Source organism: Suillus fuscotomentosus (assembly GCF_016647785.1).
Source record: "Suillus fuscotomentosus strain FC203 chromosome Unknown F5891scaffold_34, whole genome shotgun sequence".
NCBI classification, from domain to species: Eukaryota; Fungi; Basidiomycota; class Agaricomycetes; order Boletales; family Suillaceae; genus Suillus; species Suillus fuscotomentosus.
Genome location: NW_024539546.1, coordinates 523,862 through 548,678, shown reverse-complemented (window position 1 = coordinate 548,678; position 24,817 = coordinate 523,862). Strand labels below are relative to the sequence as shown.

General features: G+C 48.6%; 13 protein-coding genes across 13 annotated transcripts; 7 read left to right on the top strand and 6 right to left on the bottom strand.

Moving 5' to 3' along the window:
• The first annotated feature begins 735 nt into the window (after positions 1-735).
• F5891DRAFT_1040569 (uncharacterized protein) lies at positions 736-2,004 on the top strand. Its single transcript, XM_041362026.1, has 6 exons — positions 736-809; positions 862-967; positions 1,041-1,178; positions 1,236-1,282; positions 1,332-1,418; positions 1,472-2,004. Exons 2-6 carry the CDS (start codon positions 871-873, stop codon positions 1,697-1,699), a joined length of 597 nt encoding a protein of 198 aa, XP_041224876.1. The 5' UTR covers positions 736-809; positions 862-870; the 3' UTR covers positions 1,700-2,004.
• On the bottom strand, positions 2,005-4,054 carry F5891DRAFT_1040564 (uncharacterized protein). Its single transcript, XM_041362025.1, has 5 exons — positions 3,780-4,054; positions 3,693-3,727; positions 3,383-3,639; positions 3,280-3,331; positions 2,005-3,226 (listed from the first exon to the last, which is right to left on the bottom strand). The coding sequence occupies exons 1-5, from the start codon at positions 4,021-4,023 to the stop codon at positions 2,246-2,248; spliced, it is 1,569 nt and encodes a 522-aa protein (XP_041224875.1). The 5' UTR covers positions 4,024-4,054; the 3' UTR covers positions 2,005-2,245.
• A 1,092-nt stretch (positions 4,055-5,146) lies between these two features.
• On the top strand, positions 5,147-6,406 carry F5891DRAFT_1040562 (60S ribosomal protein L13). The gene is made up of 4 exons (XM_041362024.1): positions 5,147-5,383; positions 5,444-5,838; positions 5,892-6,068; positions 6,128-6,406. Exons 1-4 carry the CDS (start codon positions 5,362-5,364, stop codon positions 6,158-6,160), a joined length of 627 nt encoding a protein of 208 aa, XP_041224874.1. The 5' UTR covers positions 5,147-5,361; the 3' UTR covers positions 6,161-6,406.
• A 15-nt stretch (positions 6,407-6,421) lies between these two features.
• F5891DRAFT_425062 (fatty acid desaturase-domain-containing protein) lies at positions 6,422-8,296 on the bottom strand. Its single transcript, XM_041371786.1, has 5 exons — positions 7,428-8,296; positions 7,354-7,372; positions 7,280-7,301; positions 6,850-7,228; positions 6,422-6,802 (listed from the first exon to the last, which is right to left on the bottom strand). The coding sequence occupies exons 1-5, from the start codon at positions 8,214-8,216 to the stop codon at positions 6,437-6,439; spliced, it is 1,575 nt and encodes a 524-aa protein (XP_041224873.1). The 5' UTR covers positions 8,217-8,296; the 3' UTR covers positions 6,422-6,436.
• A 405-nt stretch (positions 8,297-8,701) lies between these two features.
• F5891DRAFT_1129212 (Pal1 cell morphology protein-domain-containing protein) lies at positions 8,702-10,112 on the top strand (the record flags this gene model as incomplete). The annotated part of the gene is made up of 3 exons (XM_041364368.1): positions 8,702-8,826; positions 8,882-9,057; positions 9,121-10,112. The coding sequence occupies 3 exons, from the start codon at positions 8,702-8,704 to the stop codon at positions 10,110-10,112; spliced, it is 1,293 nt and encodes a 430-aa protein (XP_041224872.1).
• Positions 10,113-10,620: 508 nt separating this feature from the next.
• F5891DRAFT_954215 (uncharacterized protein) lies at positions 10,621-12,366 on the bottom strand (the record flags this gene model as incomplete). The annotated part of the gene is made up of 2 exons (XM_041375241.1): positions 10,621-12,195; positions 12,247-12,366. 2 exons carry the CDS (start codon positions 12,364-12,366, stop codon positions 10,621-10,623), a joined length of 1,695 nt encoding a protein of 564 aa, XP_041224871.1.
• A 185-nt stretch (positions 12,367-12,551) lies between these two features.
• On the top strand, positions 12,552-13,997 carry F5891DRAFT_954316 (uncharacterized protein; the record flags this gene model as incomplete). Its single annotated transcript, XM_041375246.1, has 2 exons — positions 12,552-12,902; positions 12,957-13,997. 2 exons carry the CDS (start codon positions 12,552-12,554, stop codon positions 13,995-13,997), a joined length of 1,392 nt encoding a protein of 463 aa, XP_041224870.1.
• Positions 13,998-14,121: 124 nt separating this feature from the next.
• On the bottom strand, positions 14,122-15,596 carry F5891DRAFT_425029 (Rad51-domain-containing protein). Its single transcript, XM_041371785.1, has 6 exons — positions 15,306-15,596; positions 15,138-15,248; positions 14,787-15,087; positions 14,605-14,734; positions 14,429-14,553; positions 14,122-14,376 (listed from the first exon to the last, which is right to left on the bottom strand). The coding sequence occupies exons 1-6, from the start codon at positions 15,529-15,531 to the stop codon at positions 14,247-14,249; spliced, it is 1,023 nt and encodes a 340-aa protein (XP_041224869.1). The 5' UTR covers positions 15,532-15,596; the 3' UTR covers positions 14,122-14,246.
• Positions 15,597-15,613: 17 nt separating this feature from the next.
• Positions 15,614-16,806, bottom strand: F5891DRAFT_1040554 (50S ribosomal protein L4). The gene is made up of 3 exons (XM_041362023.1): positions 16,679-16,806; positions 16,528-16,627; positions 15,614-16,461 (listed from the first exon to the last, which is right to left on the bottom strand). Exons 1-3 carry the CDS (start codon positions 16,709-16,711, stop codon positions 15,743-15,745), a joined length of 852 nt encoding a protein of 283 aa, XP_041224868.1. The 5' UTR covers positions 16,712-16,806; the 3' UTR covers positions 15,614-15,742.
• Positions 16,721-17,831, top strand: F5891DRAFT_424973 (ribosomal protein S9). The gene is made up of 5 exons (XM_041371784.1): positions 16,721-16,870; positions 17,066-17,156; positions 17,209-17,588; positions 17,644-17,666; positions 17,720-17,831. Exons 2-4 carry the CDS (start codon positions 17,112-17,114, stop codon positions 17,651-17,653), a joined length of 435 nt encoding a protein of 144 aa, XP_041224867.1. The 5' UTR covers positions 16,721-16,870; positions 17,066-17,111; the 3' UTR covers positions 17,654-17,666; positions 17,720-17,831.
• A 314-nt stretch (positions 17,832-18,145) lies between these two features.
• On the top strand, positions 18,146-18,490 carry F5891DRAFT_954431 (uncharacterized protein; the record flags this gene model as incomplete). The annotated part of the gene is made up of 1 exon (XM_041375258.1): positions 18,146-18,490. A coding segment is annotated over one exon (345 nt), but the record flags the coding sequence as incomplete, so codon positions are not given.
• Positions 18,491-18,812: 322 nt separating this feature from the next.
• Positions 18,813-21,592, bottom strand: F5891DRAFT_1040547 (uncharacterized protein). Its single transcript, XM_041362022.1, has 8 exons — positions 21,288-21,592; positions 21,154-21,235; positions 21,063-21,102; positions 20,762-21,011; positions 20,505-20,707; positions 19,573-20,450; positions 19,268-19,529; positions 18,813-19,215 (listed from the first exon to the last, which is right to left on the bottom strand). The coding sequence occupies exons 1-8, from the start codon at positions 21,454-21,456 to the stop codon at positions 18,943-18,945; spliced, it is 2,157 nt and encodes a 718-aa protein (XP_041224865.1). The 5' UTR covers positions 21,457-21,592; the 3' UTR covers positions 18,813-18,942.
• A 338-nt stretch (positions 21,593-21,930) lies between these two features.
• F5891DRAFT_954301 (uncharacterized protein) lies at positions 21,931-24,705 on the top strand (the record flags this gene model as incomplete). Its single annotated transcript, XM_041375244.1, has 7 exons — positions 21,931-22,152; positions 22,306-22,574; positions 22,881-23,517; positions 23,573-23,764; positions 23,915-24,184; positions 24,253-24,549; positions 24,607-24,705. Coding segments are annotated over 7 exons (1,986 nt in total), but the record flags the coding sequence as incomplete, so codon positions are not given.
• Between the last annotated feature and the right edge of the window lie 112 nt (positions 24,706-24,817).

Below are 24,817 nucleotides of genomic sequence, written 5' to 3'. Positions count from 1 at the left end.
GATAATCTCGATGTCATGGGAGGACATTTTTTAAACGTCTCTTCCACATCCTGACTTCCGGAAGTAGGGGGTTGTCGCACTTTCTTCGTTCCTGCGTGAGCGGTCTTCGTCATCGTCCTCCACACTACCAGATGTGCCTTCAGCATTGGTTGATCCCTGACTACTCTCAATACAGCCTTCATCTTGTCGTACTGTTATAAATTAGATTGGCATAAGCGATCGACAAACAAGGTATTCCAGCTTCATTGGGACATTGTCTTGTCGTTTGCTCTTTCGATCTCGAAGTCCTCCAATTGTATCACGTACTTCTGTGAAACTTGCTCATCTCCGTGAGCAAACCGAGAGGATGGTTCTTCAAACTCTTCGGAAGACTCTGCTGTCAGCGGGCGGGGCACGCGTGTGCGGCGGAGTGTCTTGAATGAATGCATTGATGAATACAAGCCAGTTCTGATCTTCATTGGCCGGCAAGCTCTCGTATATAGTGATTTAGTGGCTCAAAGGCTCGCGAGTAGCAAGAACTCTTTCATGTTATGCTTGGGCACCTTTGAAAAGAAAGGACCAGCTCGAAAGTCATTCAAGGGAGATCATAATTTATGATAGATACGGCAGGTGCGTAGTAATCTTTGGTCGTGCTCGTGGTTGGTTTTATTCATGGGAGAAAGCCTAAGAAAGCCCAAAGAATCTCCAAGTCGTATTGCACCGATAATGAGTCACGTGAGCATGCAGTAATAGCCCTTTCAGCCGAGGCCTCACCCCACTGCACGTCAGACGCACGCAACGACGAGCTTTAACGGTCCTCACTCACAGAAGTTTGTCCAGCATTATTATGAACTGAATTTGGGTTGATCCTGCAATCTGCAGATACACATAATGGATAATGATGCCGTGATGGAAGGCGGCAGCTCCTCCGTCCAGGTAGCGCCGCGGCTGCCCAGTATTGAGAGTGAATACACTTCCTCTTTGATGCGTACGTACAGTGATTCGCCAAACATTCGATTGTGCTCAAGTGTGATGTTTTTGGCTTCTGGTTTGGGGAATAGCCAATGTCCTGCCGCCTGTCCGCGAGTTTCGAGATATCCAAGTCAAGGTGCATATTCGTCGACCTGAGAAGGACTCCTGGGCATATCTTGGACGTGCTTTAGTGTCACAGGAAGTAGTAGGCCAGGCCTCTCGTGTCGGTAAGCATCGTTTGATTCGCGAGATTACGTTCGATCTCTAATCATATCCCCATGCAGTTGTACGCTCGTTGACATCTAGCAAAGTGTTGGTCGCATTCGGAGAGGTAGCAATGACTTCACTTTACTATCATGAAACTAAGCAACTGGACGCAGGTATCCGAGCTCCAGGCTGAAAAACGCGGCAACTTCGTTGTCGTCGGTTGCGTGGAGGGTTCTCGGGTTATCTCATGGTCTTTGAACGTGATTGGTCGTCCTTTTTGATCGTGTCATACCAAGCTCATACCGAATTTCAGGCCGTGAACAACTCCGAAACGCTTCGCCTGCTTGCAAGCATTGAGCTTGCATGCTATCGTTGCAGACTTGCCGTAGTTGATCCACGAACCCATACCAAGGCTCGTCGGCGCATTGAGCGTGTCATTAAAGAGGATAGGCGCAGGAGACACAGGCGTCGTAAAGACCAGGATGCAATGATTGACGCATTCCAGCAACAGCATCTCGGCGATGATGTGCCAGATTCATGAACACATTCACTTCTTGACGATGGATGGATTAGACAGAGTAACGGCGTGTTGACCAACAACCGTACATGATTGCGCAACCTTGAAGGTGCGCAGTAACATGCACATTGTATTTTAAACACTACCCCCTGACAACTTCTTATTCTGGTGGCCTGACTTTGAGCATGTACTATTTAGACAAAACTGATGTTTGTTTACCGCATATGTTGGCGACTTGACATTATTATTCATCCCATCAACTGTCTTAAGATATGCACAATGTGCTTGTCTGTTCTCACAATTTTTCCAGCACAAGTTGCGTACAGGTATCAAAATTTCCTCTTGTATTGCACTCCGGTGGTGGCGTCCCGGATGATATATATTACGAATGTAAAGGGAGCGGATGTCGAGCTTAGCGCTGGCCATAAATAAGTGAATTAAATAACAATTGTAATGAAGCGCTAGAAAAGCAGTAGAGATAGAGGACGAGACGCCTCCCATACGAAAGAAAACTGTCCGCAACACATCCAAGGAGACGAGAGTGCGCACTGTGACAACATAGATTGTGCATCACGAATGAGGTGGTAAAGGAGAGTGCGACGAAGTGGGTGAAGCAAGTGCGGTACTGGCATATGCTAGATCGGTCGGACCCGAGTAATCAGACTGTGATGATATCGGTCTTGGTACAGACCCAGGTTGTGTGGCAAGGGGTTGCCGATGCTCTGAATACTGCGGGGGAAGTTCTACTATGCCATTATCGTCTGGCAAAATGTCCTCCACATCAGTATGTAAGATGAACCGAGTGGAAGGTTTGTATGCTGTTTGGCCAGCCATTGCAGCTTTTCGTCTACCAGTAGATGTCATAGATGAACCTCCACCATCCCCGTCCCCGGCGAAGCTGTCTGGATTAGATATTTGACGCGAATGCTGTGTCTGGCTAAATGGTGTGCGAGGATTGCTGAGCGCAAAATCGTCAGTGGACGGACTTGTTAAGTGTGATTGGGCTGCGGGATGAATGGGTGGAGCAAGATGGTTGACAGAGTCTGTCTGATATGGGAATGGGTAAATTGGTGGAACGTGACCATATCGGCTTCCTTCGTGGTCGAGATCCATAGATGGGAGTCGATGTGAATGGCGTTTCGAAGAAGATATGACGTACGGAGAGCGAGACGCTCTTCGTTTGCGCAACAAGAACATGCCAAGGGAGGCCAACGCGGCGAGGGCTACCACACAACCAATCGCCGCACTGGCAATAGTAGCAGTATTACTGCTTGATGAAGTATTTTGGCTGGACGTTGGCGAAATGCCAGCTGACGTGGATGCTGTGGTGGACGAAGGCACAGATGCAGTTGACGATGGTGAGTTAGAGCTGAGGCACGCGGCATTGTTCGAAAGTGTCACCGTCTCGAGGTCAGAACTGCCACCTTGCCTACCCTGGGAATCTGTCATCACAAATACGAGGGTCGTCCCGGCGCTAACATCTGCAACCCAAGTATAACTGGGGCCAATCGGAGGGTAGAGTATGAGCGACTCTCCACCAGGAATAAGTGCCTGTGGAAAGGTAAGTATATTCATCACCATCATAGGGTCGGTGGTAATCTTACCGTAATAGTAATGGGTTGGGTTGCATTGCCATAGTCATCAAAGGTATATCCACTACGGCCATGATAGGTCAAGGCCACAAAAGGTAAGCCAATCAAAACTTACTTGCATTGCTGGAGTGATGTTGGCAAATCAAACGTGAAATCCACAGATGCACCTGTAGTGTTGCAGTTGTTCTTGGCAACAGGATTACCGACCTTTAAGATGGGTGACGTCCCACCTGAGCCAAATGCGGTGGCATCAGACATAGTGAGTAAAAATTGTGTTGCATTCCAAAATGGCAATTGGGATATTGTATATGAGCCTTTGTTATTGCTGAAGGCTGATGCCGGTACAGATATATTCAGCGGTACTGCGAAAACCTAGAAGGCGTAAGGTTAATGCGTGATCGACACGCATGATAGCGCTGACAAACGGGAGTCAAGAGGATCTCAAATGGTGGCTGACCACCTGATTATCAAGTTCAGCAGGAGTATATCCAATATGCTAGATGCTCGCTTACCAGTCCATGAAACAGAGAGATCGTCGCATTGAGTTGGAGTCCCGACTGTCACGCTGAATGCGTGTGCTGCTGAGAAGAAAGAAATTATGCACGTAAACGAGCGAAGGTGGGGTGAGTTTCGCATGCTCAGATAAGCAGAAAATGATAAAGAAAGACACGGACACAGTCCCAGCCAAGGAATAATGACAGAGAATTTGTGCAAAGAAGAAAGCGCAGAAAATATCGTGCCTAATGCCGACCTCATGCCAATTAATTGCTTATGTCAGCATAGGTACTGGTTCTAGGTATGTAATTAGACGAGGGGTTCCATGACGGTGCAACCATGAGAAAAAATAAACAAGCTTCACACTGCACTCTCGAGGTTTGATTGACATCATATCCTACAAGCGCTTTGATAATACATTACATATAACAAGGTGACTTTTACATTTCATTTATCGTGTCAGGAGAGGAAATGTTTCACAATGGACACAAAAGAGGTTACATAGACGGCTTGGATGCAAGGCAGCGGCGCGTGCCTGCGGCCGCAAGGTCCATCATTTCATGGGAACACCTGTGACCCTGAGTGGTGTTGCAGACATCGATAAACGATATACATCATGAGTTGTTATCCAGTAATTGACCATGAAAGTGGGGAATTGGATTCGGAGGGACAACGAGTAAGCACAGCTCGATTTCCCCTCTGCATCGTCTACCGAAACGTTGAGGCCAGTTTTGATACGGGTGAGAAGTGTTGGGGGAAACCGTGACTGCAGCCGATTACAGTGTATTGATCATGTGCGATGTATTTGATTGAATTCTTGATAAGATTCCAGTAAACGATGCACTGCCTACAACAGTCAGACTAGAACATGTGACGGCGGGCTAACGTGGTGGCACAGTTTTCGAGGAGTTTCTCGTACTCAGTGCGATTTCATAGAAAGCATAGGGCTGAAGCCTGAACCATGTACCCAAAGTTTGAGTTGATGCCTCAGGGATAGCTATCAAACGGGCCTGAGAGATCAAAATGGCATAGATAAAGGTATTTAAATAGTACCGTCCTCCAAGAATTGAACACTGTCGCTTCTGATAATTGATCTTTTCAACTGCCTTCTCCGTGAGCCGTAAGGCTCATTTTGTTTTGCTTTCGCTGTGTCGCATTACAATATAGAGAGCCTGCTATGAAGAAGGAGGCGGATATCACCACAGACCTCACGGAAATTCAATGAAGCATGCGTAGCCGTCACGCGTCAACGCGTCGAGAACGACGGACGTGACTACAACGTCCACGTGATCATTAACTTCTAAAAATCAATCGCCGCATCAACCCACGGCAATCGCCGAAGTCCAAATCTTGTGCTGGGTGGTAAGCTGCTCGCCGTCCTCAGCGTCAAGAAAGCCCGTCCTCAAGGTGAGTATGCTCGTCCATTGTGTGTTCTGTTATACGAAGGCCTGCCTTTGCTGCATATGATCGGAGAAAATGGTGCGGACAGGCAGGTGGAAAAGCTGGATTCGACCATATGCTGTCAGATGTACTACTCTACATGCATCTACATCATAAAATCATTGTGCTGACATTATAATTTTGGCTCTAGACTAAGCCATGGGTTTCGCGCACAACAACGGTCTGTATCTCATCGGAAACTTTCGTTCGACACGTCCGATCTGACATTATGTGTCCACAGTACTTCACTCTAACCATTTCCGCAAAGACTGGCAGCGCCGGGTACGCACCTGGTTCGACCAGCCCGGTCGCAAACTCCGCAGACGCAATGCTCGCAAGACCAAGGCCGCTGCCCTTGGTGTCCGCCCACTCACTCTCCTCCGTCCCGCCGTTCGTGCCCAAACCGTTCGCTACAACCGTAAGGTCCGGGAGGGCCGCGGTTTCACCCTTGCTGAGCTGAAAGAAGTTGGTATCAACCGCAAAGAAGCACTTGGTGTAGGTATTGTTGTTGACCACAGGAGGAGGAACTTGAGCGAGGAGGGGAAGAAATTGAATGTCGAGCGGTTGAAGGCCTACAAGGCCAAGCTGATCGTTTTCCCTCGGAATGCTAAGAAGCCCAAGAAGGGCGACTCGACTGTGTGTAGTGTTCGCCCTCGGAATATTGGATCGATGTTGATTTTGCTTGATAGGGTGCTGATCTCGAGGCTGAGACTACACGCACGCACCTTCCTCTTCCTGCACCCTACATTCATGAAGCACCTCGCAAGATCACAGACAATGAACGGTCATTCGAGGCTTTCAAGACCCTTCGCGTTGCACGAGCTGATGCTCGGTATGAGGGTGTACGCAAAATCCGGGCAGCCAAGGTTTGTTGTCCACCAGTTGTCATGAATTCAGCTACTCAACGAAATGTTGTTGTCTGCAGAAGGAGGAAGAGGAAGCAAACAAGAAAAAGTAGTTTTCTCTTCTTTATGTTTTACCACACTACATCATGCTTTCCGGTTACCCTCTTGTATGCTCCTAAAAGCCGGGTACGACAAGTTGTGCCTAGGGCATCACATGCGTTACGTATGCTCATGGACACGACTGTTTTGCGTTGCATCGAAATCGCAAGCCACTTCAGTGTTTCAATCACACGTTCTATCTATATAGTCATGATGTATCAGAACGTGAAGATGATGAAGGTATCTTATGGTTGGATCTAGTAATGCTTCTGTCGAAGAGTCCCATGCGTTTATCGCACTTTTTGCTCTATCGCCTCCCGAATCTCGTGATCGGCGACCATACCCACGATCTTTGCTTGATCCGCCACACCTTTGAGCACGTCCAGCACTTCTCCATTACCGCTAATGAATCCAAATTCGGCATACACGAGGTCTTGTTCCTTGGCGAATTCCTTCACCAGGACGCTAGCCTCACGCAAGTTGTGTCGTGGGAGACGCGGGAAGAGGTGATGAGTCACCTGGAGATGCAATCCGCCATGGATGAATGAAAGGCGAGGAGGACATATGACGTCTGTTGTAGTTCGAAGTTGGCGGTGCGGGAACGATTCCACCGGCCCCAAATCCTCCGTAGACATGGAGAAATGTGATAAAACGATCTGTGGCCACATTAATGAACGGGCAATACACCAAGATAGTCACGTGCCTGGACATGAAGAGGACTTGTGACGACATGCGAGACCATAAGATACGTAATGGCTCTGCTCCATGATCCACATCCCTTCAGGACTGCTCCATACCAGAACCAGAAGAAGAGGACGCCGACGACTTCGAGCCACCAGGACCACCGGCCACCCCTCGCTCTTCGATGATCGAAGGCTTTGCGCCACAAGAATCCATATGCATTGGCATATAGATTGAAGCGGCCAAAACCAAGCAATATGTAGAATAACTTATGTTGTATGGAAATCAAGAAAGCAGAAACTCGATTGAAGACCATGGTTCGCTTGTAGTACGACGACCATAACGATTTGAAAAATGTCGTTGAGATTGCGAGGAATGGTAGATGCTCGATATCAGGATCACTGTCATTTTTTAAAATGTATGTGCAGTGAGACAACAGCCATCGAACTTACTGCGAAGGGTGATTTGTAACCACTAAGCAAGTATCAGTAGTTAGACCAAAGTATGTTGCAAAGTGAAGCCTCACAATGATGCACGTTGTGATTCTTGAGATACGACAGGTGTTCAGCGAGTGAACGTGGGAGAAGTAAGTGAACTTACGTCAACCCACCAACCGACACTCAAACCACCGATGAAATCAGCTAATAAGATGGCAATGAGGCGATCTTTGGTCCAATCATGAGTGACACCCATGTGTCCTAAATCGTGGACGGTGAATACGAGCTGGTGCCATAGAAGGCCGAGGCACACAGCACTTATTATAAGCCAGTCATGGGAGTAAGCTACTGAGGATGACGCAGCGAGGAGAAGATAGCGCGCAATCTCTGGGCCATAACCAGTGATGTAACGCGTGTTATAAAGACCGGCGTCGATGATGCGATTATGCAACGCCTTGTAAGCAGCAGAATGACGAGCTTGGTCTTTCAAGGAAAGTCTTGTTGCAGGGGGAACCAAATGAGATAAAGTGGGACCTGAAGTTTCAAGGAGGCAAGAGTCACGTTCGACCAGGAGAATCTCGGAGGAGAGATTGGAAGGTGGTAGTGGAGTGGCTTCATTGTGCCATGCGGTTTTGCCATCATGAGATAATTTCCGAACCCAACCTGTCATGATTGGGGGTACAAGAGGTTCCCAAATGCCGCCCGAGGTTTCGACTGTGCCAATGACGTACGACTTTATCTTTGCAAGAGTCTGGTCACAGTGATACGCGTCTATCTCGTCGGTGGCATCGCGTCCTACGAAATGAAGAATTGCGAGGGAACCACCTGGATGGGCATTTAACCAAGCTTGGGGAATGCGCAGCAACTGGTTGTTGTAGACAACCAGTGCTTCACCAGCAAGAATGCGGACTGCGACTTCCTCTCTGGTCCATTCCTTCTTCGTTGCACCCATGGCAGCAGATTGCTGCAAGGCGATGAAATTAGGTAGTAACAAAGTTACTTTGAAATTTTAACCGTAAGTGACTGAAAGTGGATAACACACTACGGCCGGATTGCAAAGTTGGTATAAATAGGGCAAACATAGCCTTGGTGACAGCATCGTTCCCGCCGTCACAGTCGACGTCCACAATCGCCTAACTTCGTTATCGCAAACGACGAGCAGCATTACCATTAAATATTCTTCTTTGAAGTAAATAACGCTTGGTCTGGGCGTGTCAATAGGTGAACAAGGGTGACATGGCCGCCCCGCATTTGTTGAGTACTTCCAATAATCCAGCTAGCAAACATATTACATCAAGACAACCAACCCAACCACCCAAACATAGTAGAACCCGCCACAGATCTCACTCAGACCCCTTCTCAGACCCAGTTTACCCATCAAAGCCTGTTCCCCGCCTTCCCCCAGAGCTTCCGCCTAAATATCCTCAATACAATAGGATGGCCCCATCTCCTACCAAATCTCTCCCACATCGCGATAATACAATCGTAGAGGCTGTTAGGGACACTGTTCAGGTCAGAGGTGTGGATCAGTCTTCACGCACAAGAATGGGAAGAAGTCAAACGTATGTCCTTGTCTCACTCGTTTTTCTCACTGACGCTAATCTTTTCACTTATCAGTGCCCAGGGAAATTCCCCATTACGTCCCACATATAACGGTCGTCGTTCATTATCCCAGGATTCCATCCTTCACACAGCGAATGCTCTTGATAAGGCTAAGGGCAAGGCACGAGGCAAGAAAGGCTCCATGCATGCGGACGTCATAGACAGACTTGATTTCACTGGCGTCGGTCCCAGTACGTTCTTATTCGGCTCCTTAAACTACTGTTTATTAATTTATAATTTTTTTTGTGTTCTAGTGTTCCATCATGATGGTCCATTTGATGCTTGTGCACCATCTCGGAACCGCCATCGAACTAAGGCGCCTATGCTTGCCTGGAGCAGCGCGGGGGCAGATGTGGCGCTATCCAATGAATCCCCCTACCCTACACCTGACGCTTACAAAGGCGCCTTTTCTGCTACCTACCAACCCCCAAAGAAGAAAGTCGACGCCATCGCAGAGGCCTGGGGTATCCATGAGCCAGAACCGTATGAGGAATTTTTTGCAGGTGGGGGTACTGGCAGACGTGATGGTGACACACCGTCTAATTCAATATACGCCGGGAGGGAGGGCCACGGGTCACGGAACGGCACGCCGCGACACTCCCTTGGAAAACGCTCCAAGGACGGGCGTGACCTTCGTGATGTGTATAGAGAGTACCCCGACGACGATATGAAACAGATGCAAGCCCGCGACCGAGAGCGTAGCGGTGAGAGAGAAGGAAGACGCACCAAACGCGGTGGTATCCCGCCCCCGCAGCCTATCCTTGTGCCAGAAGCCCAGGGTACCGATTATGACAGCGCACCGGGGTCTCCGTCACTGCCAGGAGTCCCAAAACGCACCAAATCATTGATGCAGCGCATTCGCAAAATGCGTGACTCCCCAAATGTGCCCTTGGGTTTTGACGAGAGTGTCGAGCCTCCTTCTCCCAATCCGGATATCTACCAGCCATCGCGCCCTACACATCGGTCACAAAATTCGTTCCTTGGGCGCTTCTCCAATGGCTACAACGGTCCCGGTCGTCCAAACACTTCACCTCCTTCAGATGAAGCATATGTATACGTCGATGATCTGCGTAGGGACAAACGACTACCTGCCACTCCTTATGCTCCAGCGACAACTCGCACACCATCCGCCGAAGACAGACGCGGATACTTTGACGGTGCACCCAGTTCTCCGCCATTGGGCGGCCTTGGACGAAAAACTAGTTTATTGAAGAAAGTGAAGGACGTAGTCAGGGGCCCAAAATGAGCCTAGTCCTCGATTCCCGGATGTATCTGAGTATTTGACCGCTAGCCCCCCATACGCATGTCTTGTTGAGACCACTCTAGTTTTTGTCCTTTCTTGCACTTTTACAGCCATGATCGCTACCCTGTTTCTCTTCTCTCGTCCAAAGCTAGGACGAGATATGCCTAGGAATCGGTTGTGTTTTTCTCCCTTCGTCGTCGACGCTCCTGACCCCATGCTTGTATCCATTACGGTGTTTGTAAAAATCTACATATACGCGCGAGACGGTTTATTTACTCTGCATTTTTCTACCACACTTCCTGTTGTAAGAGTATGCAGTGGCAGTCAATACCCTGAGGTTTTCATTAAACGCTTTTCGAAGATACATCTACAGATGTTCTGATCAATTGGTTCTACAATGTGTTGACGGTAGTCTTCTATAGAAAAGTGCACTATAGATAGAAGATCACACAGTACCGTACCCCTCGATCACAGCTACAATACGAACAGTCTATAATTTTAGATGTCTTCTTCATGATCTGACGTTGATACCGGCCAGCCTCGAAGCTAACTTGACTTCGTGTATCCCAACTTCCTCCCGATGGAATATCCCCGCGGCAAGAGCAGCTTCCACGCCCGTCTCAACAAACACGCTCACAAAATGTTCCTTGGTGCCTGCTCCACTGCTCGCAACAACAGGAATAGTCACTGCGCGCTTCACGAGCCCGATCAAGTCATGATCAAAGCCGAGGCCTGTTCCATCGCGATCGATGCTATTTAAAAGGATCTCGCCGGCGCCGAGGATCTGTGCACCTTGCGCGAGTTGCACAACTGACACAGGGCGAGTCTCGCGACCACCTGACACGGTACATTGGTACCACCAAGCTTTGCCTCGCTCGCTTTCGGGACTGTCTGGTCGACCATGTACAAGCTCATCCTTGTAGGGGCCATCATATGTGGTGGGATCGACGTATACTCTTTTGGGGTCTATGGAAACGACGACGGCTTGAGAGCCATATACCTTCGAAATGGTTTCAATGGCGCTGCTGCCGTCTAATATACCGCCGGCTGCGCGAACTTTCTCGACAGCGTAGACTGCTTCAGAGCCGATGCTAACCTTGTCAGCGCCGACTCGGAAATATGCACCAGCGACCTCGACAGCAGAGCGTTTCGTGCCATCGGGATCGACTGTATCTTTGATACCTCCTCCGATGGTGAGCGGTACGAATACACGTTCTGCTGCAGCCCGCACAACTGCGAGCATTGGCTGATCCTGGAGGGGGGAGTGACGGAAGGAAGTGATATTAAGGAGGCACAGCTCATCTGCCCCTGACTCGAAGTAGCGGGCTGCTAGTGCAACAGGCTTGCCAAGGTTGCGGACTGCGCCTGCGGTTTTGATAGCAGTGGTGTCCGATAGTGGCGTTGATGTGAGAGACTTCTCGCGGACGTCATACTGATCCCCTTTGGTCACGATAAGATCACCTTCGTCGTTCGCACGAACATCCATGCAAGCGATGATGCGTCTAGTGAAACCGTGTTGCGATTTAGGAGGCCGTGGAATCCGAGCTGATGGTTCGGCTGGTGTGCGACCTGCCAGTGACTGTTTTATCCAAGCGTCGATAACAGTGAGTCCAGCAACACTGGATTTTTCGGGATGGAATTGAGCACCAAATACATTGCCTTTTCGGACGGTGGACATGAACACTTCCTGCCCGTATTGGGTAGTTGAGTGCGCCCATATAGCAGCCTCAGGATTGCCTTCTGGGTCATATTTGGCACGATACGAGTGGACGAAATAGTAGTGATCTGAAGAAGAAACACCTTCTGAGGACAAAGTGTTGGAGTCTATGGGTACTGCGGTGTTCCAGCCCATATGAGGAACTGGTTTAGTGGTATCATCGAATCGTTCCATTTGACAGGGTATAAGACCTAGACCAAGCGTTGATGGGGATTCTGCAGATGACGCAAAGAGGATTTGCATCCCAATGCATATACCGAAGTACGGTTTCCCAGATTGAATGTAGTTATAGAGGGGTTCAAGTAGACCACGCTCTGTCAAACACTCGATTGCAGTGTGGAAAGCACCTTGGCCTGGAAATACGAGGATCTGGGTGGAGATGAATCAATGTCAGATGGGCATAGTGAGGTAATGACATACAGATGCTTTGTGGAAGTCCTCTGGACTAGATATCCACGAGAAATCATAACCAAGTTTCTTGATTGAATTAGCGAGACTCTGGACGTTACCTGCACCATGGTCGAGGAGAAAGAGTGCCATGGTTTAAGCTTAAGCCTGAGCTTGACTCACTCGTGAGTTACCATATCGGGATGATCAAATTTTGCAATCAAGTTTGAGAATAGCGCCCGATGTTGTAAATATAGGACTCACTCATCAAGAACGTCTCATATATAAGGAGGTATATTCAGACTGACATGGATCATCCTTACTTCCAATCCCTCCTAATGACCCCCCCACTTGCCATCCCCTCAAAATCCCCAAGAGCCGTAGCTGCTTCCGTCTCTCCTTCATCGTCGCAGACACTCCATGACAGGCTGCGCAAGCGGGAGTCGTGCCCAGCCATCAGAAAGCCCAAGGTTCTTCATCCAGTCGACAACGAAGACCTGAAGCTCTTGATCCTAGAGAACATCAGTCAGGATGCAGTCCGAGCTTTTCAAGCGCAGGGCTTTCATGTCGACCACTACACAAAAGCTTTTTCTGAGGATGAGCTTATAGACAAAATTTCTCAGTACCATGCTATAGGCATACGCAGCAAGACAAAGATCACAGAACGGGTCATCAAAGCTGCACACAAAGTATGTCCATCTATCCCCGATCTCGATGACCACCTCTAAGTCCTCCTTCCCTAGCTTCTTGTGATCGGCTGTTTTTGTATTGGAACAAATCAGGTCGATCTGGTTACTGCCGGCAAGGCCGGAATTCCCGTCTTCAACTCTCCATTCTCAAACTCGCGCTCTGTTGCAGAGCTTGTCGTCTCCGAAATGATCGCGCTTTCGCGGCAGCTCGTCGAGCGTTCGCATGAAATGCGCCAGGGAATCTGGAACAAGCAATCGAAAGGCTGTTGGGAGGTTCGAGGCAAAACGTTGGGTATTGTTGGCTACGGACACATCGGGTCACAGCTGTCAGTGCTTGCAGAAGCCCTTGGCATGCGTGTCATCTTTTACGATGTCATAAACATCATGCCTCTTGGTTCGGCTCGACAAGTCAACACTCTTCCTACGCTATTAGCGGAAGCTGATTTTGTCACGCTTCACGTGCCGGAGCTTCCTGAGACAATCAATATGATTGGATCGCAGGAGCTTGCGCAGATGAAAATGGGGTCCTACCTTATTAATAACGCTCGCGGACGTGTCGTCGACATCCCAGCCTTAATCGAAGCCCTCCGGTCAAAACATCTCGCTGGTGCAGCCATAGATGTATACCCACAGGAGCCAGGGTCTAATGGGGCACCATTCGACGATCAGGTTAACTCATGGTCGAGCGCTCTGCGCAGCTTGCCAAACGTGATACTCACGCCTCACATCGGCGGATCAACAGAAGAAGCGCAGCGCATGATTGGGGAGGAAGTGTCTCTTGCTCTCTCTCGGTACCTGACCTACGGCTCCACCCTCGGGGCAGTTAATTTCCCCGAAGTCGACCTCCGCGCGATCACCGCAGAGCAGGGCAATCATGTCCGTGTTTGCCATGTCCACAGCAATCAGCCTGGTGTGTTGAAACAAGTCAACGAGGCCCTCTCGCCATACAACGTCGAGAAGCAGTACTCTGATTCGAAAGGTGACGTCGCATATTTGCTGGCAGATATTGCGGACGTCAGCCCCCAAGACGTGAACAAGCTACAGGAGATGATTAAGCACACGAGCGCGAATATCCTCACTCGCTTGTTGGCTTGATGGTGGGAGTGTATACATTTGTAGATTCGAAGCATCATTGACAGAAACAGACTGTTACACCCACAGTATAGTCTACAGGTCCCACTCAACTGGTATCCTCTCTTTCGAATAGAGACATATCTTAAGTGTTTCTAGGGTGGAAGAAAACCACTACACAAAATGTCTTTTTAGAATCAATTACGGAGCTTCCCTGATAGTGATAGAAAACTGAATGCTACAAGAATACAAATTACATGAGGGTATTGATACTCAAGTCTCTTCTTCGGGATCACCGATTCCACTAGACAAGATTGCAAAGTGAGTCTCCATCTCAGGAAGGCAGGGCGAATCATATATTTTGCAAGTTCGAGTGTTTCCGCGGGCCTTCTTGAGTTGCAACCTAATAAGACAGCTCGCTTAGTGAACCAACTGACGATAACATGAATGCATACCGGGTCGTGGAAGCATGTGCCATGATGTTTCCTCCGATGGGTTTCTTCTCATTGCCTGCGTATGGTCCTGCTGATGCATCTGGATTGGACATGACCTGATTTGTGACAACGACTGCAATGCCGAACTGTTTTGCGGAATGAATACGACGGTGTATGGAGACTACTTCTCCTCTTACCTCATCTGCAAGCCGTTGGAGGGTTCTTAAGAATTTGCCGAGATGGTTCTGACGCGCCGATAGTTCACCGCGTCCACTGAAGTCAGTGCGATAGAGCGCGGTGCATGAATCGACGATGAGAAGGCAGAATCTAGTATGATCGTGAGGAACACCATCAAAATACGCATATAGCCAGTTCGAACCTTGATTCCGCCATTAGCGCACTGGCGTTAGTGAGAAGGGAGTTCTGATGGTCAGCGTTATATGCTCTTGCATATGCAACATTGTCAAGAACTTCCTCTCCACTCAGCCCATAACGTTCTGCGACTGCAAGTAGGCGAGCAGGACGGAAAGTGCCCTCAGTGTCGATGTAGAGACATTTGCCCTCGCCACCGCCCATGCTCACAGGCAATTGACATGTTACTGCCAATGTGTGACACAGTTGTGATTTTCCGGTCCTGAATTCTCCAAAGAGCTCAGTGATGGCACCGGTCTCGATACCCCCTGTAAAGAAGTGAGAAAACAATCATACTTTCTGAATGCTGAAATGTCACCTCCGAGTAAAGCATCGAGCTGCTTTGAGCCTGTCGTAATGTGAACGAGTTCAGAACGTCGTGCGTGAACTTCAGTGGCGCTCTGAAAGCCAAGGGGGACGATTTTTTGAGCTGGATGATGTGACTCATCAGACACTGATCGCATGATGCCAGGATCTCAGCACTCACCTTCTGCCAAGATCTTGTCTGCCTTCGCGTCTGAGATACCTTTAATTGCTATCAGATTCTTTTTGGGCGTGAATGCGACGGCCTCGACAGTGTTGAGTCCTGCATCGGAGAGCTTCTTGATGTCATTGGCGTGAATTCCGGCTTCCTCCAATTTGCCAACCATGAGCGGACCAGACATGGAGAGGCCGCCCTCCTGTGCTTCTTCATCTTGAGATGCCTGAGACATGATCGCTTTCTGCTAGAAAAAAAACACACAACTGTACTATATAGTGGGAAAGAGTGGGAGTCCCAGTCGAGGCGCAGTCATATTAATGAGCACGCGTCGTGTCACGTGGTCGCGTATTGTATTTTCAGTCTGTTTTGCAGGTGTGTTTGTAAGTACAATGACTCGCGACTGCAATCCATTTGATACGCCCAGAATAAGATATATTATGAGTCTAAGCGGATGGCTCAACCTCCTCCACACATGAGTGCGTAACATCAGAAACTACCCTCTCCGAATCCGAAATTCCCAACAAGCCCTTTCCGAGAGCTCGCTCCAGTGCGTCAACGGCGGCGAGGTCAAGTATAACCCTTCTCCACTTCACAATGTCGTAGACCACCAAGTCCGCTACGGTTCTGCACTCTATCCCACGAAGGTTCTTCGATGCCAATCTCATTCTTGCCGGCACTTCGGATTCTCCGGTGACAAACAAGGTACCGGTTCTCCATCCGAGTCCGCTCAACCTTGAGTTGAGGGTAGCAGTCTTGTGTGACCACCAGTTAATCCGCTGCAAGACACCCAGTCGTTGTTCCCGGAGCTTCATCGTCAAAGCCACGCGCATGCCCATCTGGATAACTTTGCGATTAAGTTTCGTGCTAAAATCTCGCGGTTTCGGACCAAAAGCGACACCTCCACCCCTCAACATCGGACTCTGCCGATCTCCCAGGCGAGCTCTACCGGTTCCCTTCTGCGGACGAATTTTGCGACGTGAACCGGCAACCTCAGCGCGCGTCTTAGTAGAGGCAGTTCCTTGGCGAAGAGAATCCAGGTGATGCACGACGCAAAGATGTAGAATATCTCGCCGAATAGGATGGTCGAACACCGTTGGGTCCAGAGCAACAGCTTTCTTGGCACTGTTCGACTTCCCAGTAAAACTCGACATTGTCACATATACTGGTTTGATTGAATCAGCAGCTATTTCCAAATGAGCGTATGTCTTTCTGGCATCAATAAAATCACCTTTGCGAATTGCAAGTTTGCTTTGTGAAGTAGTCGGCTTTGATTGATCCAAGGTCGGCGCAATTGTGGCCATTCGCCTGCGACATATTGCTTGCGAAGACTGCTGGTGTTATCAGGACGGGCATGGAAATAAATATGGACTTTTCCTCACCCCTGCCACTGATTTCCGCAGAGCAGAAAACATTGGGAACCGTCAAGCTTGATAGTTTACAGACCAGAGAATCGCAGGACAAGACGAATTGCAATTCCAAATTTGGATCGTGAGAATTTGTTGCCACCACTCACCTGTTGTTGCAAGCCCGCTGTGAATATCGACCGTAACACCTCAAACGACCTTCAGAGGGTGAGTTTATGCTCTTATGCTACGTGTTGCAGACATACGATGCGGTTGTGTCTATACGGTCCGGAATATGCACGAATATCATTGGGGAATGGCCAGTATTCGATGGATTGGGGTTAGATGAATTGGGTTACACCTACTTTGGCTTCAAATATGACACTCGAGACCAGTTGCTGAACTCGCTCTTTCCGCCCCTAGAATTCATCAAGGAGCCGAACCCCGGCAGATTCCTCTATACGACAAAATGGCATCCACAGCAAAGGCCGTCCAAACATTCGGCAAAAAGAAGGCAAGTAACAACACCGTCGCGCTGACTTATTGCTCACCTCAGAGTTCATCAGACTGCAACTGCAGTCGCACACGCTAAGGAGGGTCGTGGTATCATCCGCGTGAATGGCTCTCCCATCAACCTTGTACAACCTGAGATCCTCCGCTTCAAGATCTACGAACCCGTCCTTGTAGCTGGTGAAGACTCATTCGCACCACTTGATATCCGTGTGCGCGCCAAGGGTGGTGGACACACATCGCAGGTGTACGCCATCCGTCAGGCCATTGCCAAGGCTCTTGTCGCGTACTACGCCAAGTACATCGATGCATACAGCGCAATGGAGTTGAAGAAAAAGTTGGTTGCGTATGACCGAACGCTGTTGATCGCAGATCCTAGACGGATGGAGCCGAAGAAGTTCGGTGGTGCTGGTGCCCGTGCTCGCAGGCAAAAGAGGTTTGTACATCGCTTGCGTGAAGTTCGTGAACACTCGACTGACAAAAATCTGCAGTTACCGGTGAAACCACTTTTTTGGTACATATCTTTTTATCATGTTACTCTTTTGTCTTTGAACAACGCCATGATAGCATGTGTGCAACTATGACTATGAATTGCAAACATCGCCACTCCAGTGTTTATATGTTCGGAAAACAAAGCATTGTTAGAGTGAACAAGGCGCGCACCAGCCATGAGCCAGCCCAGTGTCCCCCCTATGTATCGTAAGCTGCCTCCACTCATTTCTGTGCATCTATATACATGTAGAGGATGTTGGATGACCTAGGGTAGATGACCGATGGAATGTTATCAAGATTCACAAACATTACTTAATGGCCCTCGGCTCCATTGCCGATGGATAAACCACATTTTTCACTGTCGTGGTATGCAGTTTTTGAGTTGGCAATGCTAAGCATGGCTAATCTGGCCCGAAGTGCAAACCAAGCTGTTGTCCATGCCCTTGTGTGGGGGACACGATATATGACAAGAGAAGTTAGTTATACAACAAACGCCTAGTGGGCAAAAATAGACTATTCTCTATCCTTGTTCTAGAATCAGCGCACCTGATCTGGAAGCTTAGATGCGAACGAACGATCAAATTCAACGGAGACCAAGAAAAATACCACTCCGAAACCGAAATACACAATCGATGGGTAGCATCCATAAACAGAAGACTAAAATTCGACAGACTACTAACTAACACCTCCAAATATGGGAGAAACGCATTAAAAGAATCGCTAGTGCTCCGAACCTGGAGCGGGGTCCTACTGGACGAAGATAATCTTGCGGACAATTGGATCCGACAAGCAGGGGTTTTAGTGGGTATGGCAACTCGACGTCCTCCTCGAGGACGGCATGAATAACATTTCGAGCTGTTGAGTCCCACACTGTCTTTCGGCGTGCTTAAAGCATTTCCTCTGGGTGAACAACTTCTATATTATCTAATCTCCGTCTTGCGGGTGAAATCCCCGTACAACAAACGTGTTACCTGGGGCCGACTTGGTCAGCTGCCACTTAACAATATCGTTCCCAAAAAAAAAAAAAAAAGTTAGTATACAAAGTCAATGCTTTGTGCTTGCCACCCTCGACACGCCATTGCGAGAATTGTGCTGCAGCATGAGCGGCAGCTTGCTCAATACTATTCACTATAATTAACGAACGTGATGGAGATGGTGAACGAGATAGTGAAGAGCTACAAGATATGAAACTTGAATTACAATTGATCTTCTACCCGTGATTGTACATTTGATTGTAAAGTACTACCAATATCGAAAGAATAATTATTAAGGGCTGAGTGGTCCGACTTGAGTATGATCTAACATATGATGCATGAGCTAAGCGTTGATTGGTCCTGGCGTGCACGCTTCGACGTCCGTTCCAAACATTCAATCCCTTCCACGCAGTCGATATCCCGCTTCTTGGAAGATCGACTTTGTGTGTCCTGATTTAGTGTCCGCAGAGAGCAGTAATTTGTTAGAGAATGGCCTCGCAGCTGAGGGACCTGTTCTACTCGGAGTTTCTGAGCCTGTGGCTGCCTCGCCACAGACGACTTGATTAACATGAACGCAGGTACGGGGAGCTTCCAAACCTCGTCCGGACTCCCGTTAGCTCCGACAAAAACGACAGGTATAAGGGGGAACTCCTGGAGTATCGCCAGAACTCTCTTCCTCGCTGATCGAGGACAATGCTGGTGAAGATGGTGTGGTAGGACTTCGTTGGGTGAGATGTTTTGCCTCTGGATCAGGCCACACGGGTTTGGTGAGAACCATGTCGGGTATCACAGCAGAACGTGACATACGTCGGCGCCCTCTGAGTTTGGCGAGATGAGCTGACTCGACGAGTTCTTCGAAATCGACGTCGACCTCAGGCTCAGGCATTTCATCTTCCTCGTCCTCAGTCGAGCTAGTATTTTCCGGATCAGGGGTAGTCTCTTCCTCCGTGAAACTAGAGCCTTCCAAGAAAAAGGGGGTAGGTCGCCAGTCTTTTCTTCCGCTTGCGAAAGGGATCGCTTCCCGTAGCGTATGTGCCATTGTCATTGGTGTCGGGGTGAAATACGACGTTGTTTTTGTCTGTGGTTATTGCAGCGCGCGATGATAATCTAGCGTCTACATCGACGTTGTGGTGCTTTATTGCGAGGCGAAGTTGCTCGTGTGTGAGGTCGCAGAACACCTTAGGTGAAGGTGGTTGGTCGACATACGGAACGGAGGTGCGACTTTGAAGATGAGTAGACGAAGGTGGGCAAGATAGAGGTGTTTGTGAAATTCGCTCCGAGGTGTCCGAATTGGGTGTACTTGGGAGCAGTGATAGGGTAGGGGTACAGGGAGAGACTGATGACGAGTGGACAGGGATACCATGCAGGCCTCTTGATACAGTTTGAAAGCCTTCAAGATCAGATTGGAACGGCGGAAGCTGCACATCGATATCCCTGTCCTGCGTACGATAAATGTCCTCTTCGGGACAAGTAGAAGGCAGTGCAGCACCAGGATTTGGTAGTGGAAGCTGATTTACGGAAAAGAGATCGTGTATAGCTGCAGGAGGGTCTAATTGTAGCGAAGGCGTAGCCATGATTGCGGAGGATGACGATTCGGCAGGCGGCGGAAGAATGGGAAGCACAATCGGTTCACTATAGAATCCAGAATCACCAGTATCTTGCGCAAGCCCCCCTGATTCCCATTGACTGACTGCTCCAGCTTTGACCTTTTTCTTTGGTTTTCTACGTCCATCATTGGGAATTGGCCGATGACGCATCTCGATCGGGATGGTATGGGTGTTTTCAACATGTTTAAGCCAGCGAATAGAATCGTCGAGATTGAGCGCCTGGGTCTGGATTTGAGGGTCATTAAGATAACCTACGATGCGTAAGAAGGGGTAGCTCGCCTGTCGTTCACCGGTATAAGCTTGTGAGGTTGTAATGATGCCGTTTTCAATAAGCCTCGCATCCATGTAGGAAATCAAGTATTTTACTTGTCGCATTTCTCGCACCAACGCCTCCTGATCACACCCGGGGACTTCGTCTATTCCCTTGTCTTTCAAGCAGCAGGCTTTTTCAAAGTTTAGTAGAATAACGTTCATATCTTGATCTAGATGTTGATGAATTTATAAATCTTTTGCATGAGCTTGAGCTAGTCTCTTACCTATGCATATGTTATGGGCGCCGATGTTATTGTGCAGGATACCGTGTGCATGCAAGGTTTGATAAGCTCGAATAACTGCCTGTTTCTCGCCAATGGACAATCCTAGATGTGCCGTATGCCAGGATATGTGATGGGGTGGTTCCATGAAAATACTTTTTTGTCCATTAGATCCATCATGTACGCCAATTACGTGTGGAACGACGATTCCTTGAAGCCATCTCAAAAGCTGTGGATGAGAGTAGAAGTATAACTTCGAAGCGTTGTCAGAGAAACGCAAGCCTATGAGAAGAATGTATAGTACCTCTTGAAAGAACTCTCTCCATGATTTAGAAACATCCCAACTGGTGAATAGTTAGCTTTTGTCATAAACCTCGACAAAACAGATAACTTGCGTTTTCCAGAGACAGGTAACATTATGTCCAGCAATAACGCCACTTCGGACGTTTATACGGTATGCGTGCCCTGAGAGATGGCCTTGATTTAAATTTGAGCTGCAGGCTGAAAGAGAGTTGTGAAGAGCACCAACCTATTTGCTTTTTATTCTTTCCATGGAATGTGTGTTTAGCGGCGAATGCATACTTGCCATGAGGCAAGTATAGGTGTTTCTTTGCATCCAATTCGCCCGGGTACAGCTTCTGCAGCTTATCGACTGAGTTCGAGATTTCATTCTCGAGGTCGGGTGCGGGGGGGACCATCGTATCAAAGGGGAAGATGGTGGACTTGTATGAATGACTTGAATTTTATGCGAAGAAGAACAATTAGAAGTTGCTGTGGCTCTTTCTACATCATATAATATAATGTGTGTGGACCTCGATACCTTGTATGTTGTGGTCCGTTACGGCCCACGGTTCGCGACTTTATTCTTCATTTGACTCAAAGGCACGGAAAGCACGTGACTTAAAGTGAAGTCAGAATTCAAGAATCAGAACACGTTCGTAGCTGGGCCGCCATGGAGCTGTCATTCGAGCCACCCATGGACACGCTCTATGCATCGCAGAGCACTTCCGAGAACGAGAAAATTCTTGTCCATCCAGATGGTAGAGGGTTCAACATCCATTTGCAAGTCAATGGGATATCATTACGGCCAAACTTGGTTCGTATGATGAAGGTATGTAATTTTATGGCTTAACCTAAGTAATAGACCCCATAATGTCATGTCTTTATAGAAAGGGGGAGCGTACGCCTGTCGCCCAGAGGACGCAGACATCATTCTCGTTGATTCCTCCCAACTCGATGGAAAGCGTCTCATTCGTACCTGGCATCAGACCCCAGGGAAAGCCGTTCTTGAATTTCAATGGCTACGTAAAAGTATCGAAGCTAGGAAACCTCTCCTTGAAGCCGATGGCTGGGGTGGGACAGAAACTTTGGATGATGGCAAACCCATCGTCGAAGTGGCTGCCGATGGCGGAGAAGCAGAGGTCGAACAGCTCGTTTCAAAGTCAGTTTCACGCCCTGAAGTCCCTCAAGGGGACTCTCTGCTGATGCTCTCGATAAGAAGCCCGCTGCCTACGCCCCGCGTTACGCCTGAGGAACTACTTACAAAGAGAATCCTTAATAACGTCCCTGCAACTCCGGCTGCATATGTCCCTCTAATCCCGAATGATCCAAGGCCATCTCAGTCACCGCAAGAAGCTCCACTCGTTGTTTCACAAAATCTACGGCAGCCTTCGGAACATGCAGGCCAACCTATGTATAGTCATGCACCAAGCATTTCCCCACCTGTTCAATCATTTAATACTCCTCAACCCATTGCACCACCTCAGCAGCTCACTTCAGCATTACCTTATAATTTGCAGGCTCCTCCGCAACCTCAGTCAGCACAGCCTATCACACCAGCATCATTTTCGCATGTCCAGTTCTCTCAGACCCCTCTACAAACCCAGTCAACACAATCCGTCACGCCAGCACCTTTCATGCATCCCCAGTTTTCTCAAGTATCTCAGTTTTCTCAGCCACAATTTTCGCAAGCTTCACCGTTCCCTCAACAATTTTCTGGTCCTCAACAACAATCATACCAGCTTGGCCAATTTCCTCCGCAACAGCTTATTTCTGGTCACATGCCATACATACAGCCCCAATCAATGACGATGCCGACGGGCATGCCGTTTCACAACTTAAGGGACCCGCAGAGTTTTCAAATGCTTGTGACTCTGATGGATGTTATGAGGAACACCAACGGTGGTGAATTCTTGCAGGCGGGACAGCCCTCACCTATGTATCCCCAAATAGAAGCTTCATCCAGTGCTCCGTTTGCCATCCATAACGAACAAACACCAGATTCAATCGTTGCTCCAGACCAACCCTACCCTCCTTCATCGTCTTCTTATAAATCACGCAGCCCAACTCCCGACGTCGTTGTGTTGAAGTACCCGGAAAAACAACCTCGCCCTTCCGGACACAAACCTCGCACCGATATATCTTCTCGTGCGCCTTCTACGGTTGTGCTCCCTCCTTCAGTGAAGCGCAAAGCTATTCAAGAAGCCATGTTACCCCCAAAAGCCCCAGGAAAGCTGCCTAACAAACGATCTCTCAAGGGCAAGGAACGTGTTTCAATATTCGACGAATCCGATAATGACGAAGGTGCTCCTCCTACCGGTTCAGACGATGTATTTGAGCAGTCTCTTTTGAGCTCGCCGGGCCGCACGAATGCAGGAAAGAATTCTGGAGAGGTGTTCCTTGACGATCAAGGGCAGCCTTTGACATTCTTTGTGCAGGTTGATCTGCAGGGGCGATCAGGAGTGGTTTCGAACATCAAGGTTGTATATTCAGGCTTTTCACGCATTTATGTTGGTTTTAACTACCGACATACAGAAAAATAAAGGCAAGATCATCGGGAGTATTGCAGATGCAGATTATGTCATTCTCTTCACGCGCTCGCAGACATTCCAAGGCCTCTTGAGTGAGGCCCATGCCTGCGACAAGGTTCCGATTCAGTCGGCATTCGTTGCCGATTGCATCGCTGAAAACATGTTGTTGGATGAAAGCGAGTACATGCTCGACACGGTCTCGACCAAAAATGCGAAGCGCGGCAGACCAAGCAGCGCATTTTTTGAATTTGTGCAGGTGGAAGTTCCTTCTGCCAAGAAAGAAGGCCAGAAATCTGCATCAAAGCCGAAGCCAAAGCCAAAGCCGAAGAGGACCACACCAACAGAGACGCCAACAAAGAAAGTGAAACAGATGTCAGCGCCCACTTCCCCACAAATATTAGCAGCACCGCTGCCACCGTCCTCGAAGGAGGCAAAGTCCCATCATGCACGACGGTCTCCTACCCCTCCTCCCCCAGAGACGCGCAAATCCATGAGAGATGGGAAGTTTCACTTTACCCAGCCAGAAATTGAGTACTTCTGCCAGTATGCTCAATTCCTGCTCAATGAAGACCCAACGATGTCCACCACGGTCTTGCTTCAAGCTATACACAAAAAGGTACGTGACTGCCTTTGATGTGCATATCCTATCTATTCCCAAAGAGCTGATTCTGACATCCGTTGCAGATGCCACATCACTCAGTTGGGTCCTGGCAGATGCAGGTGTCTTCGAAACTGAAAACACAACTTACTGAAATTCGCAAGAGGGCAAATATCGCATTTCGCAAGTCTTTGAATGGGAATACCGAGAAATCAATTGGGGAGGAAAGACCTGGCCCGTCCAAGAAGCCTCGATTAGCTTCCCCTCCTGTATCACAAGAAACTCTGGAACGAGAGGATTTTGAAGTAATCTGTGAATTCTTTGCTAGCGGTGGAGGGGACGATGATAATGACGAGAGGGTATGGGAAAAGTTATCACAACATGTGAGCTGTCGCTGTCGCCTTGACATTTACTCCCTTGTTGACCGTCATGTCATTCAGCGACCTTGCAAAAGCGCAGAGTCTTGGCCAGAGTATTACACGACACACCAAAATGAAGTTTATGCACATATCGAGGAGCTTGTACGCTCCTCCAGCTAGGTGAACGATCCATGAGTGACTTTGTGGTTTTATGAACCGGTCTGTCATGCTGTATCTTCAAGTATCTGTTTGAATGTACTTGAAATTCTGAATGTGTGAGACTCGATGCCAG

What these genes read in the sequence shown, in the direction of transcription:
- F5891DRAFT_1040569 (XM_041362026.1), top strand. Translation starts at nt 871, where the DNA reads ATGGATAATGATGCCGTGATGGAAGGCGGCAGCTCCTCCGTCCAGGTA. An exon ending in TGTTGGTCGCATTCGGAGAG is followed by an intron (nt 1,283 to 1,331) that starts GTAGCAATGACT and finishes AACTGGACGCAG; the next exon opens with GTATCCGAGCTCCAGGCTGA. An exon ending in TTATCTCATGGTCTTTGAAC is followed by an intron (nt 1,419 to 1,471) that starts GTGATTGGTCGT and finishes ACCGAATTTCAG; the next exon opens with GCCGTGAACAACTCCGAAAC.
- F5891DRAFT_1040564 (XM_041362025.1), bottom strand. Translation starts at nt 4,023, where the DNA reads ATGAGGTCGGCATTAGGCACGATATTTTCTGCGCTTTCTTCTTTGCAC. An exon ending in TTGAGATCCTCTTGACTCCC is followed by an intron (nt 3,640 to 3,692) that starts GTTTGTCAGCGC and finishes TACGCCTTCTAG; the next exon opens with GTTTTCGCAGTACCGCTGAA. An exon ending in ACATCACTCCAGCAATGCAA is followed by an intron (nt 3,332 to 3,382) that starts GTAAGTTTTGAT and finishes TCATGGCCGTAG; the next exon opens with TGGATATACCTTTGATGACT.
- F5891DRAFT_1040562 (XM_041362024.1), top strand. Translation starts at nt 5,362, where the DNA reads ATGGGTTTCGCGCACAACAACG. An exon ending in CCAAGAAGGGCGACTCGACT is followed by an intron (nt 5,839 to 5,891) that starts GTGTGTAGTGTT and finishes TTTGCTTGATAG; the next exon opens with GGTGCTGATCTCGAGGCTGA. An exon ending in GCAAAATCCGGGCAGCCAAG is followed by an intron (nt 6,069 to 6,127) that starts GTTTGTTGTCCA and finishes TGTTGTCTGCAG; the next exon opens with AAGGAGGAAGAGGAAGCAAA.
- F5891DRAFT_425062 (XM_041371786.1), bottom strand. Translation starts at nt 8,216, where the DNA reads ATGGGTGCAACGAAGAAGGAATGGACCAGAGAGGAAGTCGCAGTCCGC. An exon ending in GTTACAAATCACCCTTCGCA is followed by an intron (nt 7,229 to 7,279) that starts GTAAGTTCGATG and finishes AAAAAATGACAG; the next exon opens with TGATCCTGATATCGAGCATC. An exon ending in CAAGTCCTCTTCATGTCCAG is followed by an intron (nt 6,803 to 6,849) that starts GCACGTGACTAT and finishes ATGTGGCCACAG; the next exon opens with ATCGTTTTATCACATTTCTC.
- F5891DRAFT_425029 (XM_041371785.1), bottom strand. Translation starts at nt 15,531, where the DNA reads ATGTCTCAGGCATCTCAAGATGAAGAAGCACAGGAGGGCGGCCTCTCC. An exon ending in AGACAAGATCTTGGCAGAAG is followed by an intron (nt 15,249 to 15,305) that starts GTGAGTGCTGAG and finishes CACATCATCCAG; the next exon opens with CTCAAAAAATCGTCCCCCTT. An exon ending in GCTCGATGCTTTACTCGGAG is followed by an intron (nt 15,088 to 15,137) that starts GTGACATTTCAG and finishes ACTTCTTTACAG; the next exon opens with GGGGTATCGAGACCGGTGCC.
- F5891DRAFT_1040554 (XM_041362023.1), bottom strand. Translation starts at nt 16,711, where the DNA reads ATGTTTTCTGCTCTGCGGAAATCAGTGGCAGGG. An exon ending in TGCGGAAATCAGTGGCAGGG is followed by an intron (nt 16,628 to 16,678) that starts GTGAGGAAAAGT and finishes TAACACCAGCAG; the next exon opens with TCTTCGCAAGCAATATGTCG. An exon ending in CAAACTTGCAATTCGCAAAG is followed by an intron (nt 16,462 to 16,527) that starts GTGATTTTATTG and finishes CAATCAAACCAG; the next exon opens with TATATGTGACAATGTCGAGT.
- F5891DRAFT_424973 (XM_041371784.1), top strand. Translation starts at nt 17,112, where the DNA reads ATGGCATCCACAGCAAAGGCCGTCCAAACATTCGGCAAAAAGAAG. An exon ending in AAACATTCGGCAAAAAGAAG is followed by an intron (nt 17,157 to 17,208) that starts GCAAGTAACAAC and finishes AGAGTTCATCAG; the next exon opens with ACTGCAACTGCAGTCGCACA.
- F5891DRAFT_1040547 (XM_041362022.1), bottom strand. Translation starts at nt 21,456, where the DNA reads ATGGTCCCCCCCGCACCCGACCTCGAGAATGAAATCTCGAACTCAGTC. An exon ending in CTTATACCGGTGAACGACAG is followed by an intron (nt 20,451 to 20,504) that starts GCGAGCTACCCC and finishes CCTCAAATCCAG; the next exon opens with ACCCAGGCGCTCAATCTCGA. An exon ending in GTTCTGGCGATACTCCAGGA is followed by an intron (nt 19,216 to 19,267) that starts GTTCCCCCTTAT and finishes AGTCCGGACGAG; the next exon opens with GTTTGGAAGCTCCCCGTACC.